The sequence below is a fragment of the Pseudorca crassidens genome, chromosome 19, assembly GCF_039906515.1.
Source record: "Pseudorca crassidens isolate mPseCra1 chromosome 19, mPseCra1.hap1, whole genome shotgun sequence".
NCBI lineage: Eukaryota > Metazoa > Chordata > Mammalia > Artiodactyla > Delphinidae > Pseudorca > Pseudorca crassidens.
In genome coordinates, this window is record NC_090314.1 from 53,768,530 (window position 1) to 53,790,786 (window position 22,257).

Below are 22,257 nucleotides of genomic sequence, written 5' to 3' on the forward strand. Positions count from 1 at the left end.
GCCTCCGTGAAACCCCAAGTTCCTCTAGTGCCCTGTTGTTCACGAGACTTTCTGCTTGGGTAACCCGAGCCCAGCTATCACAAGGCAACCTGATTCTTTCCTCTTTTGAGGTCTGGCTGTCTGCCAGGGCCACTGTTTCTGATTAACTTTGTGGTCTGGGGCAGGTCCTTCAGCTAATTGTAACTTAAACAGCACCCTACAGAGCGGCTCCCTTCAACTCCCCCTATCTCAGGGGCATTGGCGGAGAACCAGCACGTGGATCCACGTCCTCAGGCACGTCTGCAGAGCCCAGGACTGCCGAATCATGCCTGCTTGGATCTCATGCTCCCCTCAGTTTTATGCCTGCCTACTAACATGTTCACCCAGTTTTCATATATGCCTGGTGGCATTCCCACTCAAGTAACAAGCCTGCTGAATATCATGCCCACTTGGGTCATTCCCACTTGGAAATCACACCTGCCTGATATCAAGTCTACAGAGGTATCATACCCGCCTGGGCATCACTGCCAGGCCACTGCAGCAGGACCCAGGTCTCTCTCACTCGCACATGCTGCTCTTTCTGAGCCCAGGCCATCAGGTCCTCTATGTCTCCCTCCTTCCTCAGCGGATGACGGAGGCTTTGAGAGTGGTGCCTACAACAACAGTGCCATCACCACCCCTCACCTGGATGCCTTGGCCCGCCGGAGCCTTGTCTTCCGCAATGCCTTCACCTCCGTGAGCAGCTGCTCTCCCAGCCGGGCCAGCCTCCTCACTGGCCTGCCCCAGGTGAGGGCAGCAGGGGTTCAGGAGGAGGGAGAGCCCCCAAGGCTTCTGCTGCTGGGAACCCCTCCCTGGTCTCCCTGGGGATGTGCCCACCTTCCCTCCCCCACCCCCAGCCAAATGGTCCAAGTGCAGCCCTGCTCCACCACTGTGTGACTGTGAGCAAATCACTTATCTCTGTGTGCCTCAATTTCCTCACCTGAAAGATGGGGTGTTAGTAATACCTCACTCCTGGGATTACTATAGGATTGGCCAAGTTAACTCTCTATATGTAAAGCTCACAGCAAGGTGCCTGGCAGGTACTTGCCCAGCCCAGTGTTAACTCTTTTCATGATATTGTCCCAGGAGCTTTTGTGACAATAAAAGCTGCCATTTAAGGCACTTACTCTATTGTGCTAAGGTATATGTAATGAAAGATTTACCATTTTAACTATTTTAAGGCTGCAGTTCAGTGGCATTAAGTACATTCACATTGTTGTGCAACCATCGCCACCATCCATCTCCAGGACTTTTTTATCACCCCAAACTGAAACTCTGTCCCCATTAAACACTAGCTCCCTGTTCCCACTGCTCCGCCAGCCCCTGGCAACCACCATTCAACTTTCTGTCTCTGTGAATTTGGTTACTCTGGGTACATCACATAAGTGGAATCATATAGTGTTTGCTTTTTTGCGGCTGGCTGGTTTCACTGAGCATAATGTCCCCAAGCTTCACTCGAGTACGTCAGTACCTCGCTACTCAAGACTGAATAATGTTCCATTGTGTGGATAGAGCGTATTTTGTTTATCTATTTCTCTATTAGTGGACACTTGGGTTTCTCCCACCTTTGGTTGTTGGAATAATGCTGCTGTGAACCTGGGTGTACATGGGCGCTTACTCCTGATGTATTATCTCACAGCGTTATTTTATGCGGGGGATGCGCTGTCCCTTTCTGAGAGCCTGAGGCTGTGAGTAGGAGGCCTACATAAAGAGCAGACTGTGGCCTGTACACAGAAGCTTCCTGTAAGGTTAATCAGGCAGCTGTAGGCTACGCTCACCTCTGGGCAGTGAGCCACAGGAATAAGGACAGGGATTTTCCTTCTTACATCTCTCTAGCCTGTTTGAGTTTGCAACACGTACAACAATTTTTTTTACACTCTAAAAACGTCAGCTAATAAAAAGAGGCCTGTTGGTGTGGTTTTCACTCTACGATGTGTGCTCTTGATAGAAAAATTGAGAAGTACAGGTACACAAAAAGAAAAAAATAAAAGCCACCCCTAATTTTAGTGTACATTCTCCCAGTCTATTGTATTTCCTGCTGTCGTCCCATGGTAGGGACCTGTGGGCCTGTTGGGCGGGGAGTGAGAGATGGAGAAAACCTCTATGAGAACTCTAAATCAGGGGCCTACAAAGGGCCAGGCTGGTGAGCCTGGGAGAGCAGAAGCGTTGGGGGTGGGGTGGGGGACAGGACCCTGGCTGCCAGGAGGCGCCCAGCCTCACAGCATCTCTGCTGGCAGCATCAGAACGGAATGTATGGCCTGCACCAGGATGTCCACCACTTCAACTCCTTCGACCGGGTGCAGAGCCTGCCTTTGCTGTTGGGCCAAGCTGGTGTTCTCACAGGTGAGGGGCTTTGTGTAGCCACAGGGGCAGGACAGCAACTTACCTCCCTGCCCCAGAGGGGCAAGGCCTTGTCCCGAGCCACCATGGGCCCTGTGTTGCCTGCTCTGAGCACTTGACCCCAAGGAATCTGGGCCTTCTGGCTGGGCCATGGGCACACGAGAACAAGGGCCCGGCTGCCTCCTGGAGGCCACAACAAGACACAGGGCCTAGGGGGTGGAGAAGGGGGCAGAGGGGAGTGGGAGACCGAAAGGGCTCTGGACAGGCCTATCTCCCCGACTCCAGGCATCATTGGGAAGAAGCACGTGGGGCCGGAGACGGTGTACCCGTTTGATTTTGCGTACACGGAGGAGAATGGCTCTGTCCTCCAGGTGGGGCGGAACATCACTAGAATGAAACTGCTGGTCCGGAAATTCCTGCAGGCTCGGGACAACAGGTGTGAGGAGGGTCCCTCCCCCTTAACTGCCCTCACACAGTCAGACCTCTGGACAGTTAATACTGGATGCAGATCCCAGAGTCTTTGGTTGGGATTCTTGGAGTCTCCAGACAGCTGGGGTGTGGGTGGAGGAGAAGGTTCCAGATGCTCAAGTTGATCTGGTCAGAAGAAGAGGGGACATGGGGACACTGAGGCAGTGTGGATCACGGGGAGGCTCTCAGTTGTAGGAGAGTAGGCAAAGCTGAGGGGTGTTCCTTCCCAAAGGATGAGGCTCCCCAGGGTAGAAGCCAGGTGGTGGGTCAGCCATCTGACCTTGACCTCAACGCTCAAGCCCGTCCTTCCATCTGCAGGCCTTTCTTCCTCTATGTCGCCTTCCACGACCCCCACCGCTGCGGGCACTCCCAGCCACAGTACGGGGCCTTCTGTGAGAAGTTTGGCAATGGAGAGAGTGGCATGGGGCAGATCCCAGACTGGACCCCGCAGACCTACAACCCGAAGGATGTGCAGGTAGGAGGACCCCTCACCACGTTTCTGAGAACTACCCTTCGTCCTCCACCCTGTAAATATGGGGACCTGTGCCCCTCTCGTGGGTTGGCAGCCCTGGCCCCAGGTGTGTAAGAAGAAACCCTCTGACTCACTGGAGCCAGGGCCCCATCTGTGGGGTGGCAGAGAGAAGTGTAAAGACATGGAATGATGTACCCAGAAGCGTGGGTGTTCTGGGATAATCCATTCAGGAAGAGAGATGATTTTGGGCCCTGGGAGGAAGGCTGGCACCTGTATCTCCCACCCTAATTCAAGCGCTGGCCACTTTGCCCCCTCCACCCAACCTATCTGTTCTAACCTTGACGTGCCACCCACCTGCCCCATCCCAGGTGCCTTACTTCGTCCCTGATACACCGGCTGCCCGAGCTGACTTGGCCGCGCAGTACACCACCATCAGCCGCATGGACCAAGGTGGGTTCAAGGAGCCCAGGTGGTGGGATAGGGCACAGCTTGGGCCTCCATCTTGAGCCAGAGCCAGAAATCACAGTGCCGCAGGGCCGTGTCCCCTCTGGGGGAGAGTCCTTCCTGCCTCTTCCAGCTCATGGTGGCCGCAAGTGTTCCTTGGCTTGTGCAGCATTACTCCAGTCTCTGCCTCTGTTGTCACATGAGCTCCTTCCCTGTGTTTTCTCTTTAGCCTGTGGCCCTCCTCTTCGTTTAAAGACACTTGTCATTCGATTTAAGGACCACCTAGGTATGTCAGGATGATCTCATCTCAAGATCCTTGACTTAATTGTATCTGCAAAGACCCTCTTTCCAAATAACGTTACATTCACAGGTTCTGTGTGGACATATCTTTTAGGGGAACCACCATTCAACCCAGTCTGGGAGGTTGGTGCCTTTATCGTTTCCCTGTTGGTACCATTAGTTCATGGGGACTTGGGAAGGGGGTGGGTGTAGAGAGAATCCTATCTTCTGGCCCCACCCAAGACCATCCTTATTACCTCCACGGGGAGATTCCAGGAAACACAGAAACCACTGCATGGCAGGTAGCAGCTGTATAGGGGTGACACGGAACTGCCAAGGTTGGCCAGTGTCCTGGAGGGGTGCACTCAGGTGGAGGCCATGCAAGTACTGCTCCAGGACAGGGCCCTGGGCAGAGTGCTGGGCGGGAGGCCTGGCTGGTGGCAAGGAGGGCCGGGGTGATTGAAGGAAAAGATGGTGCAGGGTTCAGCAGCCGGATGAAGAAATGCTTTAGTGCACACGCATTCCCACAACTGCGCATCTGCCTGCGGCTGAGCTCTGCTATCCCCTCCACACCCTGCAGGGATTGGACTCGTGCTCCAGGAGCTGCGTGGGGCGGGTGTCCTGAATGACACCCTGGTGATCTTCACATCCGACAATGGTATCCCCTTCCCCAGCGGCAGGACCAACCTCTACTGGCCGGGCACTGCTGAGCCCATGCTGGTGTCATCCCCAGAGCACCCAAAACGCTGGGGCCAGGTCAGCGAGGCCTACGTGAGCCTCCTAGGTATGACTCTGCATTCCATGCAGCAGGGGTCGAGGAGGGGGAACGGAGGAGGAAGAGGACATTTAGTGGGACCACCACGACCAGACGTAGCTCCTCACCCACTACCTTATGCTGTTGCCACATCACCTCAGTGAGGAAGGGATGGTCAGCCCCATTCTACAGATATAGAAATGAGGCTCAGAGACATGAAGTTAGGAGCCCAAGGTCACACAGCTTGTAAGCACCAAGCTTGGATTCCAGTTTGGGTCTCACTGGCTTCAAGCCAGTCATTTTTCCACTGGCCCACTGGTGAGCATCGATCACCTGGCGCACTTGCTAGTATCCAGATATCCCACCCCAGACTGTCTGATTCAGTAGGTCTGGGGTGATGCCCCAAAATTTGCATTTGTGACAAATTCCCAGGTGATAATTGATGCCCCTTGACCCCACGTTGAGGGGTCAGGGCAGCAGCATGCTTGGGCCCCTGTGGGCTCAGGGCTCACATCTCCCTTTGGCCCCAAGGTCAGGAAGCGTTCTGGCCACAGCACAGAACAGGAATAGGCCCCTGTGTGGGGGCTTCCTCGCTAGTCTGAAGGATTTTAGAAGGATCCTGGGTATCACCAAGTTGGGGGCTCTTGTCATGGCATTGAAAGCATGACGGCCCAGAGGGTGACGCAGCAGTGACGGGTTGGCCTGTAGTAGCTTTTTCCTGTTGGTGATTTGATGTGCAGGGTGGTCCACCAGCTTCCAGAGTGGCCTGGATTCAGCCCTTCCACGGGGGTGGGTCTGGTGCCCTGGAGGGCCCGCCCTACTGAGATGTCATCTCCTTTCCAGATCTCACGCCCACCATCTTGGATTGGTTCTCTATCCCCTACCCCAGCTATGCCATCTTTGGCTCAAAGACTGTCCAGCTCACTGGGCGGTCCCTCCTCCCGGCGCTGGAGGCGGAGCCTCTTTGGACCACGGTTTTTGGCAGCCAGAGCCACCATGAAGTCACCATGTCCTACCCCATGCGCTCCGTGCACCACCAGAACTTCCACCTTGTGCACAACCTCCACTTCAAGATGCCCTTTCCCATTGACCAGGACTTCTACGTCTCGCCAACCTTCCAGGACCTCCTGAATCGCACCACAGCCGGCCGGCCCACGGGCTGGTACAAGGACCTGCATCACTACTACTACCGGGAACGCTGGGAGCTCTTTGACAGGAGCCAGGACCCCCACGAGACCCAGAACCTGGCCACTGACCCCCGCTATGCCCAGGTTCTGGAACTGCTTCAGACCCAACTGGTTAAGTGGCAGTGGGAGACCCACGACCCCTGGGTATGTGCTCCCAGTGGGGTGCTAGAGGAGAAGCTCTCTCCCCAGTGCAGGCCACTGCACAACGAACTGTGAGGCCCTCCCCACCCCCACAGTGGGGGACCGCTGTCCTGTGTCTGAGCTGTGTCCTGGCACAGGAATTCCCTGGGGGGTCCCCAGGATGGTGCAGGGTCCCCAACCTGTGACAAGGTGAAGGTGGTCTGGGGAACAGCAGGAAGAAGGGTCTGGGACATGGGGCTTCAGTCCCTCTTGGTTCTCTGGAACCCACAGACGTTCTTGTGCCCTTCACCTGAGAGGAGATGGGATTCTGTGTGCCACGAGGGTGGTGGGTGAGTGCAAACTGCACTCAATGAGGGGACAGTGTCTGTTTGTCAGTCCTGGTCTGGAGGGAGCCTTTGAAGGAAACTTGGGCTTGTCTTCTTCCTTCACTTTGTTCACAGTCAGGCTCCTGAGCCCCGGGCTGGGTTTCCATGAGACCACTGATTCTTGGCAGGCTCCCTAAGTGACGAGTTTCATCCTGGGGTCTGTATGGGCAGAGCTTGCCCTTCTTTTTGAGAGTGTCCAAGGATGAAGATGTCTCCGCTCAAGGCCTGAAACCACCCCATCCTCTGGTTGGGTGAATTCTGTTTGGGTGAACACAAGTCTGTAGCACAGACAGTACTCATGGAATGCTCCAGACCTGCCCTGCCTCCGCCTGCCTGGAAAACCCAGAAAGGGGGCATTCTCCTTCAAGTGGATGGGCTCCCATCACCCTTCCCACCCCCATCAACTCCATCCTGGAGGACATGGTGGGGAAGCCACAGGCCAGAGCGTTGTAAAAGCTTTTTATTTTAGTAAAATATACCAAGTTCATTTTCTGAATTTGTTTATGACACAGGGGCCATCAGCAAGGCCTCTACTCTGTCCACACAACCTTCTTCTGCTCATCTGCAATGGCCAGGCGGACACAGCCGAGCAGGGCATGCAGGTCGCTCCAGCTGTCGGGGGCCAGGCTGCTGTACAGACAGGGCACTTCATCCAGCTCACCCTCCTCTTGCCTGGCAGCCTCCAGGAGCTGGTTCTCTGCGGTGCCGAGCTGCTGCAGAGCCTTCCTGCCAGAGCCGGAGGTGGGAGGGTGGCTCAGGGAGAGCCTTGCACTAGCCTCCCAGCACGGAGCCCCAGAAATCAGCCGCCGGCTTGGAATTCTAGGGACCTGGATGGACCGATGATGCAACAGATGCCCCTAGACACAGATGGCCTGCTTCGAGGGGACCCAGTGCCTTGTGAAGCAGATGTGACTGGGGCCCTAAATGACATTGCACTAACGGAGGTGGTGGGGTGGGGTGGCACATCTAGTTTATAACTTCGGTTCTCAAATTATAAAGGGGGCAGCAGGATATCTGGGCTTGTCCCAGCCATGGACCAAGTAGTGTTTTTCAGTCTCTGTCCTTACCTAACACAGATGGACTGTTAACTCTACCCCAGGAAACATGTGGCCTCAGCCGAGGTCAGTCAGGTTCTAGGGTCTCACCTTACTGTCCTCTGGGCTGCTCCCTGGGGGTGGGCTGCAGGACCTCTATCCTGGATGTTTTAGGGGAACTGCCCTGTGACACTTCCAAGGCTGGCACGAGGTGAGATCCTGGAAACCCCATCACGAGCTCTGGATGTGGTCGCCATGGGCCTTATGGGGAGTTCTGGTGCCCATTCAAACCTCACCACCAGCCCCCAGGTGTACACCTACTTGAATTTCTTTGCCACCTTCTCATTGATGGAGATGTGGATAATGATGGGGAAGATCTCCATCTTGTGCAGGACGCGGACACTGTCCAGCTGGACATCCAGGAGGGCGTGGGTGTTCTGGGGGGAGAGGGGAGGGAAGTGAGCCTCAGCCTTAGAGGAAGCGAGCGGAGCCCACACCCAGGAGTGACGCTGAGAGAAGGGAGAGAAGGGTACAGGCAAGACTGAAGTTTGTAAAGGAGGTGGGGAGAAGAATTCAGGAATGCCCTTTTGTATATGAGCGTGCTGGCTGTACAGTTTTGAAAGTTTCCATCCGTTTGATTTTTTGCCTGGGAAATCTAGAAATCAGAGGCCATCGGGATTGAGGGAGACTGCGTAGAGCTCAAATCCTAGGAGTTGGATGGCTCCATCTACCTCTGGGGTTGTGAAGGATGGGGGCCATTGTGCCTCGGACTCACAGCTGTTCCTGGCTGCTTTGTATCAACACAAAACTTTATAGTTCACAGTAAGCTTCTTTTCATATATTTGTTTGAGTCTTAAAACATGGAGTGTTATCTCCACTTTACTAATTTAGCAAATGTTTATTAAACATCTCCTGCGTTGAGGAAACAGGCTCAGGGAAGTTAAAAGTCCCGCCTGAGGTCATGTGGACACCAAATGGCAGAAACGGGGTTTGGTCTTTCCATGATGGAGCCAGAGACAAGATGAGCACCAACCTGGGGTGTCCAGGGGCCCTGGAGGTTGGCCTTTCCTTTTCCCACTGCCGTTATCTGAAGATGGAGTTCCTCACAGCCCCTACCCCACCCCTTACCTTTCCCATGAGGGACTCGACTGCTCTGCAGGTGACACAGTAGCGACCACCAGGTGCCTCCCTCTCCTGGATGATGTTCCCTCTCTGGCTGGAGGCATCATACTCCTCCTGGCTCAGGTATGCTGAAGGTGACAGTTGATGGGGATGTCACCCACCCAGCCGCTCTCCCAGGAGCCCATGCTGAACACCCATGGGTCTGCCCCCACGGACCCCCACCAGCTCTGGGGCAAGTTCTTCCTAGGGTGTCCTCTTTATAAACATGACTCTGCTCTTCCTGCTTGGAAGAGTCCATGCCCTGTACATTCACCCGAAACCATTGGACACAGCAGGTGCCTAGCCAGTGCCAGGATGTGGGTGGATGGATGGAAGGTTGGGTGGAGGGAAGAGTGGAGGGAAAGAAGGAAAGACGGACAAATGTAGATAAACCCTTCTCCCATCACTTCCCAAGCTCCGAACTTACATATGCAACTTCTTACATCCAGAAAGCCCTTAAATCCGTGGTTCTCAACCAGGAGCAATTTTACCCCCAAGGTGCACTTGGCAATGTCTGGAGACATTTCTGACTGTCACAACTGCTGGGAAGGGGGTATGCTCCTGGCATCCAATGGGTTGAGGTCCAGGTATCTTGCTTATCTGTGATGCACAGGAGAGCCCACAACAGAGGATGATCCAGCCCTAAATGTCGTGCCCAGGCTGAGAACTTCTGCCCTGTATAAACATGTTAAAACACACCCTGGGGCTTCCCTGGTGGCGCAGTGGTTGAGAGTCCGCCTGCCGATGCAGGGGACGCAGGTTCGTGCCCCGGTCCGGGAGGATCCCACATGCCGCGGAGCGGCTGGGCCCGTGAGCCATGGCCGCTGAGCCTGCGCGTCTGGAGCCCGTGCTCCGCAGCGGGAGAGGCCACAGCAGTGAGAGGCCCGCGTACCGCCAAAAAAAAAAAAAAAAAAAAAAACACCCTGACTTTTCCCTTCTTCCTGAATAGCACCCAGTCTCCCAAGTGAGAACTGCACGTGCCCTCCTGCTAGCCTCCACCCTCCAAAGCATCACCAGATCCTGCAGACAGCTGGCAGACAGCTCGTGGGGCTGCCCTCTTCTCCCCACTGTGGCTTTGCTGTACCACCTCTGGCCCAGCCCCTAGCCAAGCCCTTCTCCAGTCCGTCTTCTATTCCACTTGAAAACGGGCCTGATTCAAAGATCGGGCCTGATCATGTCCCCTTGCCTACCATGTAACACGGCACGTCTGGGCACCCGCTGCCTCCCCATGGTGCCGTCTGTGCCTCAGTGCCTTTGTACACTCCGCTCCCTCAGCCTGGACTTCCTGGTTCTGCTCGCAAACTCCTGTCCTGTCTTGCCGTCAGACTGCAGCCCCACTCCCACCCCCTCCAAAGAATCCCTCTCTGGATCACTTGTGGAGCTAAGATGGGTCAGTCTGCCACGTCTTTAGGTGTCTGTCTCCAGAGGAGCAGAATAGACCCTGAGGGCCTCTTGGACTCTATCTCTAGCCCGCTGCACAGAGCCTAGCACACAGCAGGTGCTCACTGGAGGAACTGCGTGGGCCACACTTGCTTCTCTCTGTCCCCTCTGTGAACTCCAGGGGAGAAGGACAGGGCCCTATTCACTCTCAGCTTGTAGCCTAACTCTCTGAGGCAACCACCAACCAGTGATGGGTGGATGGAAGAAAGCCAAGGAGCTAACTCCTGCTCTCCACTCTCCAACCAGCTGAGCCACCTTTCCTGCTGAGCAGGGCCAATGGGACCCAAGATTCCCACTGGCCAGTTCATCTCCATGGCCCTACACTGAGTGGCTTTGGGCAGGTGGATGGAGCCCTTTGGTTGTTTAACTCCGGTTAAGTACAAACCTATCTGCCAGCAGAGCTGCACTGGGTGGAATAACATACCCCCCAAATCCATGTTCATCTGAAACGTCAGAACATGACCTTATTTGGAAATAAGTTCTTTGCAGATGTGGTTAGTAAAGATGAGGTCGCACTGGAGTAGGGTGGCCTTAAATCCCATGACTGGCTCCTTGTAAGAAAGTAACATGAAGACAGAGGGACACGCAGACAAGGAGGCAGAGATGGGAGTAATGCAGTCACAAGCCACCAGCAGCCACCAGAGCAGGAAAAGGCAGGAAGGACTCCCCCTGGAGCCTTTGGAGGAAGTGCAGCCTGCAAAGACATCCTGACTTCAGACTTCTGGCCTTCAGAACTGTGAGAGTACACATCTCTGCTGTTTTAAGGCCCCCGCCCCGCCAGTTTGTGGTCCTTTGTTTCGGCAGCCCCAGGACACTCCTTTGGTCGTGCCGCCCTCCTGAAAGCAGATACTTCTCCTTGCCACCTGACAGTCAGGTGGGACTCCCAGGAGACAGTGTACCTGCTGGGCACTTCTTATACCCTTGGAAGAGGCACAGCTTCTCCATCAGGATCTTCCCGACCACCCCGGGCACGAAGAGCACTGGCCGGGGCCGGCTGGGCCTGTGGCTGTGCACCAGGGTGTAGGGCACCAGGGTGAAGTAGCTTTCGGCCCAGAAGCACACAGTGGAGGGGTCTGTGGGAGGAGGGAGCCATGAGCGGGCCCGGCGCCAGGCTGCAGCAGCCCCCCACTCCCAGGAAGGCCTGTGTCTGTTTGGCTCGCCACTGCAGCCCTGGCACCTGCAGTAAGTAACACAGGGCACGCTGGGCTCGCACACAACGCACCACGCCCTCCACACCTGCCCCGGCTGATTGCTTTGTACCTGTTGATTAGATTCCCTGTGCTTCTCTAGGATCAGCTTCATAGGCTGCAGTTTAAAACCTTTTCCTTGTTTGGCTCACAGGGAGGATAGAGAAACCATGTTCATCCTTGCAAACAATCTGGAAGCTTCCTGTGTCTTCTCCCTCAGCCTCAAGGGACACGTGATCCCAGTCCTTCCCTCCCTCTCTGGTCCCTGATCTCCTCTCCTGGTCATTTAGGTTATATTAGGCACTCAAAACACTTTTCAAGAAGAAAATAAACTCAAAACGATTTACCTTTCTCCAAGTTCACTTCTGCTTATCTCGTTGCACAGTTTTACCTGCTCAGGGGTCTGTGCTGTGCCGGCCTCTGTCACGGCCTCATGCCCACAGCAGTCACTCAGCAGTTGTCTGAGGGTCCACTGGTTTGTGCAGTGTTGGGCATTTGGAGAGTGTTCAGACTTTAATATTCTAAAAAGACTGCTGTCCAGATGACTGTACCAGTGGCTTCGGACAGTCTTATTGAGGCAGGTTACAGAAGTAGGAGTGTCAGTTAAAGGACATTAAAGGTGTGTAGCTCAGCTGCTCTCCAGAAGGGCAGGTAGACGTCAGTTATGGTTCTTAAAGACAGATTCTGGCCTAGATGAGTGGCATCACCCTGACCCAGCTCACCAACCACAGCAGCCTCCAAAGACCCTCCACCAGCTCCACCCGCTTCACCTTCTACCTGGCTTGGGTCCAACTGGCCCCCATCAAAGGATGACCACAGAGGGCTGGCCTTGGTTCTGTCCATACCGACGATGCGGACCAGCTTCTGGGCTCCCCCAGAAGGCTGCTGGACGAGGCAGAAGGGACGTCCCACGGGGCTGGGGGGCTGGCACCAGCCCCCCGCCGGCAAATCCAGGGTGGTCCCTGGACTCCCAGGCTGTGCCTGCTGAACAGCCAGCAGGCCCAGGCCCCATGCCAGGGGGTAGGTGACAGAGGGTGGCAGGAGAGGGTCCTCAGGCTGAGCCCCCCAGCCCCCTTCCCGAGCAGGGCATCCGTGGGAAGCAAGAGGGAAGAGTAGGGAACCCCCGGCCTGGCCCTGCCATGATCCAGGGGGCTGCCCTAGCGCCTTGCTCAGGGACCGCTGAGTGCTCTATGTCGGGAGAACCCAACAGTGCCTGGTCTCAGTGGGGAATAAGGATGGGGGCCAGATGGTAGGCAAATGGGGTGATGGAGGGAGCAAGATGGAGAGAGCATACATGACGTATCTGCACGCAGTAGAGGAGCTTGCAGGCTGGGTGGCACGCAGACCCAGGTGAAGGTTTCGAGGGCCCAGGGGAGAAACACGCCGTGTCAGCTCCCTCAGGTTAGCAGCCTACACTTTCCACCTGGGACCCTCAGCCAGTACCCACCTGTCTTCCAGCCCATGCCAGGTGGGGCTGGGACCCTCTGGGTGGAAGGAGGGGTTGATTGGGCCCCTCCCTCCAGATGATGTGAGCTGGGAGAGAGAGGCAGGGCCCACCCGAGCGGGACCCTGCATCTAGGACCTGGGCTGACTGGTCCTCACCTTGTGGGCCATGGTGCTCTGATGAGCCATGTCCTGGATGAGGGCGATGAGCAGCTGCTGAGCTGTGAAATCAACAGGGCTCTCAGCCATTCATTTATTCCCGGTGTTGTTTTGATTTAGGAGAGTAGATATTTTTATAATAAGAAAAAAAATGAAATGTTTTTAACGCTATTAGAACTGAATTGGCCCCATTTGGATATCAGGACTGTCTCATAAAGGGGATCCGTTGCCTTAACCACAACATGAGCTGATAACTGAGAATCTCACGAGGACTGTTAGAAGTGTGACGAAGGGCTTTCATCTTGGGTGGACTGATGCTTACATCAGGAGCTCTGTGTGTGATCATTCGAGACACATGAGAACTCAGCTCAGCACACAGACAGCGAGAGAGAAGCCATGGGGCCCGAGGGACTCCTGACTGAGGGCTCAGCCCCTCCCTCTCCCTCTCAGCACTTGCCTTCACTCCCTACCCGCCCCCCTACCCTGGGAGGAATGAGTGACACCTGTTTCGAGAATTTCTTGCTTTTTTTTTTTTTTTTTCTTTTGCGGTACAGGGGCCTCTCACTGCTGTGGCCTCTCCAGTTGCAGACAGAGCACAGGCTCCGGACGCGCAGGCTCAGCGGCCATGGCGCATGGGCCCAGCCGCTCCGCGGCATGTGGGATTTTCCTGGACCGGGGAAGGAACCTGTGTCCTCTGCATCGGCAGGCGGACCCCCAACCACTGAACCACCAGGGAAGCCCTTTTGCTATTCTTAAAGGGCCTAATGTTTAATAATTCTGCTTTTAGCCTACATCAAAGTCACCTCCCTGCCCATATGTTCACTTAATAATAATTCAGTTGTACATTTATGGTTTTTGCAGTTTAATGAATATTTTACAGTAAAAAAAAATTTTAGATGCCCCCAATGGTTAAAATGGTGAATTTTATAATGCGTATTTTAACACATACACACACAGTAACGATAAGATCATTACAGTAAAAAAAAAAAAAAAAGCCCCACATCAGAATCTTATGTAGCCTATATCAGAAGATCCCTGGGTCAAGACTGCCGCATCCCCAAAGCCTTCTCAACTGGTGCATAGTCCAGACTACAACAGCTCACAGGCTCACCCTCCAGAGTTCAAGGACGTCAAGGTGGAGAAGGGTGCAGGGTTTTGATGAGAATCACCAGGACTCTCCTCTAAACACGTGTGACACTCTGCTTTACATCAGCCCAAGAAGGAGTGTGGGCCTATCCAATAATACATCTTTGTCAAGTTGAATCTGTGGCTTCCTGGGTTACCTGCCCCTCCCACTGACCCCACCCCTGAGAGGATCCTGGGGGCTCGAGGGTTGGTGCCACACTCACCATCACAATCTGGGTGCCGGGGCACAAGGCCATCTCGTCTGCTGCGGAGCCCGGGGTGACCCGATGAATGTAGATGCCTGTGAGGTTCCCGCCAATAACGCTTATCTGCTCCAGCAGCGCGTCCCCCGGAAGGCCAGCACCGTGACCTGGCTCAGGATCTTGCGGGCTGGCCTCCGCCTCACCGGGACACTGTTGCAGAAAGGGAGGGGACAGAGCTCATGCATCCTAGAGCAAGAGGTCGGGCCAGGCCATCTCCCCATCTGCCCCCTCTAGTCCCATCGCTCTGGAATTCTCCTTCCCTGGCCTCAGAAAGGCTGGTAGTGGGGACACAGTCCTCACTCTGCTCTGCCACCTGCTGGCCCTGGCCCCTGCCCTCTGCTCACCTGGCGGCGAGGTGGAGGCCCCCAGAAGACAGCTGCAGGATGTTCTCGGACTCAGGGAGGTCTAGGAGGAAGCTACGGGCTTAGGCCTCGAGCCAGCCTACCCCTCAAGGTCATCCCCCTTCTGAAGGAGCTTTGGCTCACCCGTGCAACCTCAGTGCCGCCACCACAGGCACCCCCTACCTGTTCTGTCTTTTGCTGAGGCTGAACCTTCTCTTGCCCCTCCCTTCCTTGATGCGTAGAACCTTGATTCACCTCCCCTAAAATAGGAGTAGCTGGTGGAGAGCTGCATCTGCGAGAGTTTAACCTACATTGTGTCCTTTTGCAATCCTTGAATGAGTTGCTAGCATTTTACAAGATAGGGAATCTGGAATCTGGATTTCTGGCTTCACTTGAGAAATCAAATCTGGCATAACCCTGGCTGTGTATTTCTGTGTGGCAGCCATCGCCGGCACTGGCCATCGGCTGCCTCCTGTCTCCCCAGGCCACGCTGCTGACCAGCTGGCCATGGCAGGCCTCTGAGTTGACAATCTCCTAGGACTAGATGTCCCCAGAGTCTCTCCAAGGCCTGTATTTTATATGTGTCCTGTGAGGCAGATGGCACACCGCCCCCAGCCCAGGTGAGGCTGCCCTTCTCACCTCCTGAGCCTCTCACAAGAACCAGAGGGCCAACAGAGAGCTAAGAGTTGCTGGCTGCAGGCAGCCTGTGCCCAGCTCACAGGCAAACAGCCACTTGCGTTTACATTCAAAGCCAAGTGAAATTATACACTCCTGATGTATTTGAGGTCAATTCCACTAAAGTTATATGAACCAGGACATTATGCAGAATAATGACAAAAGGAAAAAAAAAAAGAGCAATGACTCTTTCCTGTTCGTGCTCTTACATCCCAGTTGGTTATACCTGGGGTGGATCCTCTCAGTTGATCACCGTTATAAATAAAAATGGCAATGAATTTGCAAAAGGCAAGGTTTCTGGTCATGTGACCCACAGAAAGCCTGGGGCCATCTGTCCTAAAGGTGCCGCTAGGCAGAACAGCGTGGGGTACGCGCGCCCCTTGGTGGCCGTAGGATGAAATCTAGAGGGTGCTAAGCACCTACTGTGTGCAAGGCCCAAGGCTGGAGGCAGATGTGCAGTGGTGGCAAAGTAAGGAGGCTGCCCCTGAGGGGTCTGTGTCTTGAGAAGGAGGGAGGACCAGTTAAGTGACAAATATGAGGAATAAGCCACAGGAGAAATGGGAATGTCTCAGGTGCCAACACCCAGGAGAAATGTTCCTAGCAGGTGCCTCGGCCAGGAACAATGAGGATGGAAGCCTGTTGTCCTCTGAGATCACTGGGAGGCCCAAGTGTCCATGGGTCGGAGCAGGGAGGGACAGAGAGACGAGGTGTGTGTCTGGAGCTGTCTGAACATTTATGCCAAGCTGGATGTGGAGGCGAATGCAACTCCCTTAGCCTCCAGGTGAAAACAAAAGGACGTCCAGTAAGCACGGCACATCTGGACACTGGTTTGAACTGCCAGGTAGTCTGGATTTTCCCAGAGGCTCAGAGCAGGGCAGTAGTCAAGTTCGCTTCTCTCTGCCCATCCCCTGGACAGAAACTGGGGTGTCTCATCTACCTCCCTAAGATCCCTGTCTTCACTTCCCCGCCTGGCTCTGCCAGCCCAGCCCAGGGGTGGTGGGGTGGCTGCAGAGGTTGGGGGGTATGCTCACCTGCCCTGTCTACAATCTCGTAATCCAAATCTGCATCACCCTTCTTAGCACCCAGGGAGCCTCCCTGGTCCACCTCCAGGGTTTTGGGGCAGCCACTGAAAAACATAAGAAGATGGAAGCCAATGTCCCAGTGAGCTGCCAGGGGGCTGGAGTCATCCGATCCCTTTACCAGCCCCTCTCTACCTGAAAGACGAGGGGTCTTCCCAGAAGTCCTCTGTGGCCCGCTTGTACAGGAACTGCTGGCTGGGAGGCACAGGGCTGCTGGAGTGGAAGCTATCCACCAGCTCTCGGCTGGACGTGGCGCTCAGGTCAGACCAGAGCTGAGACTGGAGGAGGACGGGGCAGAAGTCACCACGGGGCTGTCACAGGGACGCCCGGGACACCTCTCCTGCTGCCATACTGTGTAAAGAGTATAATGATGATAAACCACAGCCTCCCACTGACAGGGCAGAGGAGGCAAGAGGGAAGGGAGGGAGGAGCAAAGAGCCAGGCCACATTAATTGAGCACCTACTATGTGCTGGGCACTCTATTACCTACCTTCTATATTTTATATTGCTTAGTTCTTACGCTAAATCTACACGGTGGGTAGCGTTGTCCCACTTTACATATAAAGCAACTGAGCCCCAGAGAGGCCAAATTACTGGCTAGTGAGGGTCACACGCTGACGGGGTGTAAACATGCAAGATGCAGAGTGTGGCATTGGAGAATGCAGGTGAAATGTGTAGATCCAGGTGTAGCCCCTCGGTTCACTTAAGAAGCATTTCTGTAGCATCTACTATGTGCCAGACCCTCTTCCGTCCCGATAGACGAGGGTGCACCTGGTCTGGTCCCAGCAGTGGCAGAGGAACTGGCATACCTCAGAGGAGCTGCCGTCACTGTCGTCCCACGGGCAGAGGGCAAACATGCGCACCAGCCGCTGCTTCCTCTTCGGACAGGGCTCCCTGGCTCCCGCCTCCTGCTTGGGCTGCCAAAGACCCAGATAGGCTGGTTAATTCAGGAAACGTCCTTTGGTTGCTCTTGGGGTTTCTACCAAGTCCCAACCCCTGTCTCCAGCCTCCTGAGTGGTTTCCTTTCATTGGCTTCAAGGCAAAACATTTATGTTCCCTCCTCCCAGCCTGGGACACCCAGCACTGTGGGAACTGGCCACCAAGGGGACATGCAGCAACCAGCTTGGTGACTGCATTTTATTCCTTTTGGATAATATCTGTTATTTTTTCCTGGTTATACAAATAATACATACTATATGTATAATATATCTAAACATACTCCGCAAAGAATATTGGTGGGGAGGAACAGGCTGATTAGAGAAGAAAATAAAATTGACCCGTCCTCCCACACTCAGAAATAGAACAGCTAGCAGTTTGCTATCTGTCCATCAGTCTTTTTTCAATACATATGTATATTTTTTGAACATGTTTGATGTGGTAAGTGGGTAGGAAAGAAGGGCTAGGGCCCCTGCATAGGGAGGGGAGGGTCTGGTTGTGCCTCACCCAGGTCCCTGGGCACCTCTGAAGAGTCTTGCCCACCCACCAGGGTGCCTTGGACCTGGAGCTGCCAGCAAGACCATAATTAGAGGTTTTACAGTAATTTTAGTTCTTTGAGAACATAGCTCCCTCCAGGTCTATCACTCAGCTCTCAGATAGTTGACTTTCAAGCATCCCAGGAAGGCATCATCCACCAGAGCAAGTGGCTGCCTGCACAGCTTCATATGCTGCCTTCTTTCTTCATCAAACACCACACATTACAGACTCCAGAACCTTCCACTAAGCTACCCCTTCTATGACGTGCATAGTATTACCATAAAAGGAAATGCAGAAGGAGACTCAGCCTGCCCAGCTGGGTACCTTCAACCTCTGACCACACTGTCTGCTCACGGGAGCCAGCGTGGTGGATGGAGCTGAATCCGGTGGTGCCAGCAGGGCCCGTGTGGCCGGCTCGGTCCCACCCCGAGCACACCCTGCATCCCCCCCCGCCCCCCCCCCCACCCGCCTCACCTGAGCAGCAGCAGAGCTCACCCCTGGCAGCGACTCGGCCTGCACTTGTAGCCGCTGGACCTGCTGGCGCAGTTCGCAGACCTGGTCTGTCAGCTCAAACACCTTCCTGCGGAGTGCGTCCTTCTCTGCCAGGTTCTGAGAAATCTCCATCTGGGATCCATCCCTTGCTGAGTAGGCCTGCGAGCCGAGATAGAGCGGATCGACGCCCAGAGGATAAAGAGGCTGTGCCGCCACCACGCAGAAGTCCAGCTAGAGAAAGCCCCCCGTTTCTGGCCCGCGGTTATCCTGGACTTCCCCTGTGCGCACCGTACACAGCTCATTCTGCAGCTTACCACCATTTACAGCTCACGTAAATGTGTGTAGTTCTAGTAACACCCAATAGGTGGGGTGCACACAAACACGCCCTGTTAGGAGTGAAAGGAGGGAGGACGCTGTACAGCAGGCATGTCAGGAGATGACAGTCAAGGGGAGTCAAGAAACCTCCCAGGGATCGGGAGAGACATCCCGAGTCTGGAACCTGCTGCCATCGAGGGCGGGTGACCCGGCCGGCCAGCCCTCGGCCACACCCAAAGGGGCGGGGCCTTCCCGAGCCTCCCGACCTCCCGAGACTCCGCCGGCGCAGCACTGTTCTCGGAGCCCCTCAGCCCGTCACCCCGGCCGGCCCCTTGCCTCTCCCCGGTACCTGGTCCCGCTCCTTCTGCAGCTCGACCACTTGGCTCTGCAGGACGTTCATCTTCTCCCTGTACATTTCGCAGTCCACCTTGGTTTTCTGGAACTGGAGCAGGGTCTGCTCCTTCTCTTCCCAGTACTGAACAGAGGGGGACAAACATGGCCCATGAAGGTCAGCGGCTGTGAGGGCGGGGCTGAGGATGGGTGGTGGGGGAGCCTCGAGGAGAGGGAGGGGGGCGGTTCTAGAGGGGAAATAAGGTGAATTCACGCTCATTTCTTAAGTGCTGGATTCCACGTGCATCTACAGAGTTGCGGTGTTGATTATATTTTAATTTGGTCATCAAAATATGCATGGGTGCTGCATGTCTATTTGTGTTTTGTTTATTCCATGTCCCAAAATGCATAAATATTTTCCCTCTACCTGCCTCATTCTCTTCCACTGTCTCCTTTCTCTCATCCTCCCCTTGCCTTTTATAGCAACTAAAGAAATCCCTGGCTCTCACCCTGGGGCCCCTATGCACTTGAAATCACTCTGTGTTCTAATCACTTGTTTGCCTGACATGTTTTCTCCCCACCCCACAAAGTAGACGTGACCTCTAGTCTTTGACTGTGAGTTGGTGCCCAATCTAGTTTTGACAAAGGAATCAACGAACAGGCCCATGCATTCGTTAGGCAAAGCTGGTCTTAAGCTCAGTGTGGATTAAAGAATCTCCTTCCTCACCCAGGCAGCCTGGCCCCTAAACACGGCCCAGAAGGGTCACCTGCTTTCGCTGTCTCTCAGCGGCCATGGCCCGCTCCCTCAGAGAGTGGATGCGGTTCACCAGCTCCTGCCTGCTCTCCAGGGCCTCATCCAGGTTCTGCTCCAGAATGTCCTTCTCCGCCTGGTGCAAAGAGAGGTCAGCCCAGGGACCCTGACCTCCCCAAAGGCCTGCCCCTGGGGAAGCATCCCCATCATCTCGTCCCAAGGATAGGAGGCTGGAAGCTTCAAGGATGGTGGTGTGTGGGCAGATTTAGCCTTATTACCGCACATCAGGCAGGAGAAAAGGCAAGGTCAGCAGTTAAAATGGAGAACATGCATTTCAGCTCCAAGTGTGCATGGCTAGGAAACAAAGTACAGGAAGCTGAAAGCCTCTGAGGGTAGCATAGCACCTCCACTGTTTAGGCAGCTTCAGGCTGCTCCTTCAACAAATCCACAAGCAGAGCTTCCAGGAGGCGGAACACCAACGGGTGGGTCATTCCCCGCTCACGCTCACTTTTATGAGTGATGGCACAGTTCAGGCCATGGGGTGGCAGTGCCAGGCGGCGGCCTACCCCACACCCCTGAACGTCTATTGAAGGACTAGTTCAAAAAATAGATATTTATTGATTGAAAGGGACTGGAGAGGAGAGGCAGAGGGCTTGCATAATTCCAGGGCTTTGGCATCACTAACTTCTCTGCATCCTACCATTCCCCACTCCCCCATGCCTGCGTGGGCAGGGCGCCAGAATATTTTGCAGGCAGAAACGTTGCCCTGCTCCCACAACCTTAAGCTAATTCCATCAATTATAATCAGCCTCGTCTATTCCGAACAACAGGGCAGCAGCAAACCAGCTTAGTAAGACTTTCGAATATGTGTGCAACAGTTATCAATTCTGCTAACATTTGGGGGCTGGGAAGAGTGGGAATGAGGGATGCGAGAAGGAGCCATGGAGATGAGTCACTAGGTTTCATCTCACCCAGGTCTTAGCCACACCTCAATAGAACCACTTGTCAGAAATCCCACAGTCTGGAGGCCACAGGCCAAGGTCAAGGACACTCCCCGCTGGCCACCAGGGAAGGAAGCTGAATCTTGTGGGGACCAGGGCAGGAAGCTGACCCTTGGAGGCACCAGGACCCACCAGGCTGAAGGTCAGGGAGCGGAGCCTCTCATTCTCCTCCTTCAGGCGGCTCAGCTCCTCATCTCCAGGCTCCAGCTCATTCGTCATCTTCAGGGACCGCTCTCGAAATTCCCGCTCACAGGAAGAAGACATCTTCTCTCGCTGCAGCTCTTGCTTCATCAGATACAGCTGCCAGGATGGAGATCAAGGGGGAGAATGTAACTGCTGTTTCTCCACGAGACCAGGAGCCAGGTGTGGTTCTCAACGTTTCTCCTTAAGGATGATGCTGTTCATACTCGAAGAGGTCCCTCTCCGGAGATTCCAAAATCCATTAAAGGATTTTACCTAATGAATAGTTCCAGTCCCTGCGGGACGGGAAAGGCATTTTAGCTTTATTTTATAGATGAGGTGTAGGGGTTAAATCACTGGGCTGGGGTCCCCAGGGACAGAACAAGGAGCCCTGGCCACCAGCTCTTGGATCTGACAGCGAGCACAGCCGGGAATGAATGTCCAGTAAGCCTCCTCCAGCATGGCCCTGCTTCTCTGCCTTTCCATATTCTGCTAAACACGTCAGATGAAGGGAAATTGGATTCATAAAAATCAGTAAGTAAAAAAGAGGAAAGTCAAGTCAAATAGAGCAGAGATGCCTGGGAATACAGGACCTGGTCTATTCAGACACACTTGAACTCTGTGTGCTAGTATGAGCCGCCTGCCACCCAGTGGGCTGCATGTCCAGGGCTATGAGCTCTGTAAATGACCTGGCCAGGTCCTGCTGGCCTCGGTCCTGCTGGGTAGTGGTCCAAGAGAAACTTGCACCTCGAGCTGATGGGCCTGGCCTCTCCCCGTCTCGGGTGTGGTGTCCCTGGGAAGAGGGGAGTTTCCCTGTAAGGCAAACCCAGGAGGTCTGGATGTCAGGGTGGAGTTCAGCACTCACTCCAGGGTTGGGGTCAAGCGGAGAAGGAAGAACCTTTGGGCTTGGACTTTTTACCTCTGACATCTAGTGAGCAAACTTTCCATAAGCAATTACCAAGTTCCTGCTATGGACTAATAACTAGGTTAGGCATATCATATTCTCCAGATTCAAAAAGTAAAATTAAATCATTAAGATCTGGAAGGAGGAGACCTAAAACTGAAAGTAAACCAAACAAATGGGTTTGGGTCAGGGAGCACATCTCCAGCCTGCAGCTCAAACTCTGGGAGCTCCAGATGCCCAGGTCTCCGTGCATGCCCTGACAACCAGGACTGGCTGGAAAACCTTCCCTGGGCTGGGTCACAGGGGGTGACAGCCTCCCCTGGGAACGCCTTCTAGTCCGACTGCCACCCCTGCCCCCACCTACCGTAGCATCACAGGACTCCCAAGGAACACCTGACTGTTCACAGACTCCCACTCCCATCAAAGTGAACTCAGA

At 54.5% G+C, this 22,257-nt stretch overlaps 2 protein-coding genes across 2 annotated transcripts in view; one reads left to right on the forward strand and one right to left on the reverse strand.

Moving 5' to 3' along the window:
- Positions 1-6,955, forward strand: part of SGSH (N-sulfoglucosamine sulfohydrolase) — a 7,642-nt gene extending 687 nt beyond the window's left edge. The window contains exons 2-8 of the mRNA XM_067716066.1: positions 605-765; positions 2,256-2,361; positions 2,644-2,794; positions 3,145-3,301; positions 3,667-3,748; positions 4,602-4,805; positions 5,619-6,955. Of these exons, the coding sequence (XP_067572167.1) occupies positions 605-765; positions 2,256-2,361; positions 2,644-2,794; positions 3,145-3,301; positions 3,667-3,748; positions 4,602-4,805; positions 5,619-6,178 (1,421 nt within the window). The 3' untranslated portion in view covers positions 6,179-6,955. The remainder of the gene's footprint in view (positions 1-604; positions 766-2,255; positions 2,362-2,643; positions 2,795-3,144; positions 3,302-3,666; positions 3,749-4,601; positions 4,806-5,618) is intronic.
- On the reverse strand, positions 6,914-21,034 carry CARD14 (caspase recruitment domain family member 14). Its single transcript, XM_067714235.1, is given in 16 exon segments — positions 6,914-7,194; positions 7,824-7,939; positions 8,631-8,752; positions 11,003-11,176; positions 12,052-12,175; positions 12,893-12,954; positions 14,193-14,369; positions 14,372-14,430; positions 14,625-14,685; positions 16,328-16,422; positions 16,511-16,653; positions 17,185-17,292; positions 18,323-18,499; positions 19,005-19,130; positions 19,753-19,872; positions 20,870-21,034. Coding segments are annotated over 16 exon segments (2,019 nt in total). The 5' UTR covers positions 21,029-21,034; the 3' UTR covers positions 6,914-6,998.
- Positions 21,035-22,257: the final 1,223 nt, after the last annotated feature.